The sequence below is a fragment of the Rhamphochromis longiceps genome, linkage group LG3, assembly GCF_057381845.1.
Source record: "Rhamphochromis longiceps isolate RC_006_pf linkage group LG3, R_longiceps_female_GT1.1, whole genome shotgun sequence".
Taxonomy (NCBI): Eukaryota; Metazoa; Chordata; class Actinopteri; order Cichliformes; family Cichlidae; genus Rhamphochromis; species Rhamphochromis longiceps.
In genome coordinates this window covers 1,131,299-1,137,298 of record NC_140559.1, presented here as the reverse complement: position 1 = coordinate 1,137,298, position 6,000 = coordinate 1,131,299, and the positions used below count along the sequence as shown (strand labels likewise).

Here is a 6,000-nt window from a genome sequence, read left to right as displayed (position 1 = left end):
TGTCTGAACTTTGGAGCGAAACACACCCTTAGTTACAAGAAATAACACCACGGTCTGTAACTAAGTGAATCCACCTTAACACCACCTGTGTTTGTGTGACTGCATTACACTCCCACTGCTGGGAACCTGAACAAGAACCAGAACAAAGTCTAAAATACAAGCTGACAAACAGCTGCACCACCGAGTGACACTTTATTTTATAAACTTCACAACAGGTTTCATGTTGTGACCTGTGGAGGTGAAAAGACACAAAACCTGTTTTACAGCTTTTGAGCTGCAGGCAGGATTGAAACACACCTTAGTTAAAAGTCAAACAGCAACATTTTTCTCCTCCCCTCACGTCACTCAAATGCGACAAACCGGGAAACAGGAAGTTCTTCGTCCTCAGTAAAGAGAGACGCACAGACGATCAGACTGAGCTCAGACCAAACTAGCAGCTTCCTCTGAGTGAGTCCAGCTACAGGAGAGAAAAGTGGAAAACTCCAACACTGCTGCTTCAAGCTGCTGACGCTCCACACACTGAATGTGAGTTTGAGCAAGAACACGACTCAAAGGAAGTTTCAGTGAAGGTGGTAGAGGAGGGAGGGGAGCCAGGACTGACTGTACTTCCTGTCTGCTGTTTTCAGCTTCACTCACAGACTCAATGGCTTCCAGATCAGAGGAGGATCTCTGCTGTACGGTCTGTCAGGAGGTCTTCAGAGATCCTGTTCTTCTGTCATGTAGCCACAGCTTCTGTAAAGACTGTCTGAAGAGATGGTGGAGAGAGAGACCAACACACGAGTGTCCAGTTTGTAAGAGAAGATCTTCAAGGGATTATCCACCTTTAAATCTGGCTTTAAAGAACCTGTGTGAGTCGTTCTTACAGGAGAGAGATCAGAGAGCTTCAGAGGCTCTCTGCAGTCTGCACTCTGAGAAACTCAAACTCTTCTGTCTGGACCATCAGCAGCCAGTGTGTGTCGTCTGCAGAGACTCAGAAAAACACACCAATCACAGATTCAGACCCATCGATGAAGCTGCACAACAACACAAGAAGGAACTTCAGGAAACTCTGGAGCCCTTAAAGAAGAAGTTAAAGGTTTGCAAACGAGTTCAAGTGAAGTTTGATCAAACAGCAGAACACATTAAGGTCCAGGCCCGACACACAGAGAGGCAGATTAAGGAGCAGTTTAAGAAGCTTCACCAGTTTCTAGCAGAGGAAGAGGAGGCCAGGCTGGCTGCACTGAGGGAGGAAGAGGAGCAGAAGAGTGGGATGATGAAGGAGAAGATGGAGGCTCTGAGCAGAGAGATAGCAGCTCTTTCAGACACAGTCAGAGCCACAGAGGAGGAGCTGAGAGCTGAAGACGTCTCATTCCTGCACAACTACAAGGCTGCAGTGGAAAGAGTCCAGCGCTGCCCCCTGCTGGATGATCCACAGCTGCCCTCAGGAGCTCTGATAGACCAGGCCAAACACCTGGGCAACCTGACCTTCAACATCTGGAACAACATGAAGGACATGGTCTCCTACACTCCTCTCATCCTGGACCCAAACACTGCTCATCCAGAACTCACCCTGTCTGAAGATCTGACCAGTGTGAGATATGGAGAAGAGATGCAGCAGCTTCCTGACAATCCAGAAAGATTTCATTATTCCTACTCTGTCCTGGGTTCTGAGGGCTTTAACTCAGGGACTCACAGCTGGGATGTTGAAGTTGGAGACAGTATGCAGTGGTTCCTGGGTGTATTTTTAGAGTCTGTGAAGAGGAAGGGGAACATACGGTCTGGATTATGGGAAATCAGATTTAATGGAAGTAAATACTCAGCATGCTCACCATCAGCTCCTGTCACTGCTCTCTCAGTCCAGAAGAAGTTCCAGAGGATCAGAGTGAATCTGGACTGGAACAGAGGAAAGCTGTCGTTCTCTGATCCTGATACTAACACACACATACACACCTTCACACACACTTTCACTCACAGGATGTTTCCATTCATTAACACTGGTGATAAAGTGAAGGTGTTGCCGTTGAAGGTGTCAGTGTCAGTGCAGCAGATGAGTTGAGGATGATGATGTTTCTAATGTTGTTTCCTGTCAGTGAGTTGAAGCTGTTAAACTGCAGCTGTCCTCCTGCTGCCTCGTTGTTCCAAAGCTCTTTGTTTCTCTTTTAGTTTCACTGTTTCTTTCTGTTTCTGCTGTCCACCTTTTCACATGGAAAATCATTTCACTGTTTCTCACTGAATGACTCCCCAAACTAGATTTGAAATTCTATCAAGTTTCTAATCATTACAAGTGATTCATGTTTCTATTTGATGTAGAGATGGACCGATCCAATATTGCGTATCGGTATCGGTCCGATACTGACGTAAATTACTGGATCGGATATCTGAAAGAAATAAAAAATGTGATCCGATCCATTAAATATCAAAAAAGCACCTCACAAAACTTGTGACACGCTGTAACTCGGCTCATAACCGTAGCACGTCAGAGCAGTGTGCATCACGTGATAGAGCGGCTGTGTGTATTTGTAGCCTCAAACCAGCATTTGATCTCCGAGGAAATGATCCCAGAGAGAAGTAAAGCAAGTCTGTAAGTTCATCTCTGAATGTCTGTAAAGCATTCCCACGTTAAGCTTAACAACCGATATATGGAGCGACTGCCTCTTCTTGCTGCTACTTCACTCGTGAAACTGATTAATGATCAGCTGTTCGGCTTTTCTGTCGCGAGTCCATCTCCCTTTTTTGTTTTTGGCCCACTTTGCACCAGAAAGAGGAAACCAGCGGGTGAACAACAGCAGCACGTTTAACCTTGATAAGCTGTTGTTAGAATTTATTTAATATTACTTTCTGCACCAGGATCTTTTTCTACGTAGCTGACGGCTGGTAACTGTGCAGGGGCGGATCTAGCAAAGTTTAGCCAGGGGGGCCGATAGGGCATGAACAGGGAAAAGGGGGCACAAAGACATACTTTTCTTTCTTATTCTCATTTAAAATGTCTAGCTTTTAATAAATAATTATCTGAATCTTACACCCAAAGTTTTAATCTGATGTAAAATGTTTAGAAGTCCATTACTGTATATATGACTGTTAAGTCTAATATACCCTAGTAAGCTATAGTACTGTGTGCAGTCTGCAAATCTGTTGAAGAAAGATGTTGAATCTATTTAATTATTCTTGAAAAAAATTTTATTTCTGTGCATTTTTTTTCCACACTGCATCAAATTAAAGTTGATTACGTTGATTAAGCATCATGAGGTGGGGGGTGGTTCCCTTTTTTTTTTTTGCTGGGAGTTTGTCAACCCTATTAGTTAGGTTGCTTAATTTTTCTGCTAAGTACTCTTTAAAATACCAGAATAGGGAGGATGGAGCAGGTTTAAGTTTATTAGATTGATCAGTTTTGCTGAACTATGAAATATTTTCGGTGCAGTGTATTTTTTACATACAGGTATAACAGAATAGCTTTAGTGTTGTTTATTTAAACTTGAGTATGAACTTATACAAAATGCAGCAAGATATTAAAAACAGTTTTATTGATTAAAAAACACACTATATCGGATTCATATCGGTATCGGACATAAAAAAGTGGTATCGTGCCATCTCTAATTTGATGTGTAAATGGAGATGATTTAGTTTGCTGGGATATGGACTGACATGTGTTGAATGGGAGGAGCAGTTTGTTGTTGTCTTCTTGTCTGTTTATGACAACAATAAATATGTTGTTGAAACAATGATTCATGTTTAACTCCATATATGAAATGTTTCTGCTCTTTGAATTCTGTTTGATTAAAGACTTTCTTCATGACACAAATGAGATTTCAGTGTATTAATAGAACTAAATAAGCTCAGAGTTGAAAGGCTGGAGTATTATGTACGTGCTTCACTGTCAGGATCTTCAGGGGGATTCAAAGGGAAACATCAAACTGCTGTAATGAGATAAACTAGTTGGGCTGAACACACTTATCTGTAGTTTGTCTCCATCCAGGATCATCAGAATATAATGAACATGTGTGAAGAGCCACAAAATGCTGCTGCCCTCTCAGCATGATGAGCTCCAGCCTTTGTTAGCAGGACAACAGGAAACATGAGACAACTTTCAGAGACAGTAACCAACTGTGGCCACAAGATGGCAGCAGCTGATCTGAGATCCTTTATTGGACAGAAGGACTCTGCTCTGTGACGTCATCAGAGAGACGGCCTTCACTCTGATAGATCTGACGTCATGTCTGCACTGCGATGATGAAAGCTGATAAACACATTGTTATTGATCCATGAAATCACCTCTGTCCTCTCAAGTGTAGCTGTTTACAGAGCTGAAGAAGTCCTTCATCATCAAAACAGACAAACATGTATTTCCTGTATTAAGTGACGTCATCCTCACTCTGACCTCTTACATACATTCTGTTCAGTTTTCCTGCTGTAAGAAATAAACTGTGTGAAAATAGAAATGCAGGGAAACATCCATTAATCACAGCTGAGCCGTTTGTTTCTGACTCACATTCAATGAGGCTTCAGGTGTAAATACCTCAGAAGTGTTTGTGAGTTCAGTAGAAGCAGACCCAGTCGACCATCATGGCCTCCACAGCACTACACAATGCAACAGAAAGGCCTTCATCATCTGCTGAACCACCTCTGAACCACGACGCTCTCCCTGCATCTAAAAGCTGTTAGTCAGGATGAGATGCTGCTGTGATCGCTCACAATTTACCTGTGAGACCTTTGTAAATATTGTCTTTGTTTCTGGAGGAAACACCTTTAGTCTGTTTGTATTTGGAGTGCAGATCTGGGCGTCCATCACTTTAACCTGCACACGTTTAGTTATTGAGTGTAGTTGATGTTTGGCAGCATTTTATAAGTGACAGTTCATGAACGGTGAAGGAACAGAGGACGCCTGACCATCCTACCTGTGTCAGTAAGAAGACTTTCATCACAACTTAACACAACTGAAACCTGAATTCAGTGTTGCATAGTTTACTAACAGTGTGTGCTGACACTGAAGTTAGCAGTTTGTTTCCTAAGAGCTGCTGGGACAAACCACAGTGAGCGGCTACAGAGTTTAGTTAAGGTGGTTCTAACATGTGACCTGTTGAATTATTTACACGGATTTATTTTTCATTTAAAGCATCATTTGTGAAGTTTTTATGAAGTTTAGTTCTTTTTTGTTCTTTGTGTAACGTTTAATGTAATTTCCAACAAGCAGAGCTGTGATCACTTTGACTCAGTATGATGGATTGTTTGGATTTGTCTTTGTTTCTCTGGCTTTTCTTGTGTGTCTTTGTATGTTGGATAGAGTCATGTGACCTGCCCATGGACGACACATGGAAATGAGCAGTTTAGCTCAAATCTGGCAGGTTTCCATCTTCTACTGTTTCATATTGATTTTATTGAAATGAGCCATCCTGTAAATAAGTGAAAATAAAAACAACTGGCTAACTTTTAGTCTGATCCAGTCTTTTTCTTCTTGAGTGAGTGTTTACATCTCAAAACGCTCGCTCACAGCTTTTCATCATCCTGTTTCAATGAATAAAACAGGTGTGAGGTCACTTCCTTTGGGTGGAGTCAGCTGCTGGTCACCTTGAAACAAACACACAGCTGTTCCACTTGTCAGCTAATCAGCTTGTAGCATATGCACAGTTTACAGAACCCCTTTTCTGTCAATTTAATTAATTAACCTGCTAAGCAGATAGCATATGATATGAATACCACTGTACTTTCAAAATATACAAAGTGATTTGTAGAGGGACAAGCAAGATTTACTCTTTTAAACTCTGCCAAATTAAAAAAAAAAAGACTAGTTTGTTTGTTTTTTAAAGTACAAGCTTACTGGTCAGAGCTAAAGTCCTACACAAAACTTTTTGCTTTGTCTTAATTTGAGGCTGAAAGCTGATTATCTGAGCACCAAAGATTTGATTCTAAACCTCAAAGTAGATGTAACATGTCATCAAGGTTAAAGAGTTTTAGGGGGAAGAAAACTATTAGAACCACAACGCAGAGCGACTTTCCTTTTATTGAGTGGTTTTCTTTTTTAAACAC

The 6,000-nt window shown here is 41.5% G+C and overlaps 1 protein-coding gene across 1 annotated transcript; it reads left to right on the top strand.

The window, feature by feature from the left end:
• The first annotated feature begins 287 nt into the window (after window positions 1–287).
• LOC146672446 (nuclear factor 7, ovary-like) lies at window positions 288–2,093 on the top strand. The gene is made up of 2 exons (XM_085386317.1): window positions 288–525; window positions 627–2,093. Exon 2 carries the CDS (start codon window positions 644–646, stop codon window positions 2,033–2,035), a length of 1,392 nt encoding a protein of 463 aa, XP_085242443.1. The 5' UTR covers window positions 288–525; window positions 627–643; the 3' UTR covers window positions 2,036–2,093.
• Window positions 2,094–6,000: the final 3,907 nt, after the last annotated feature.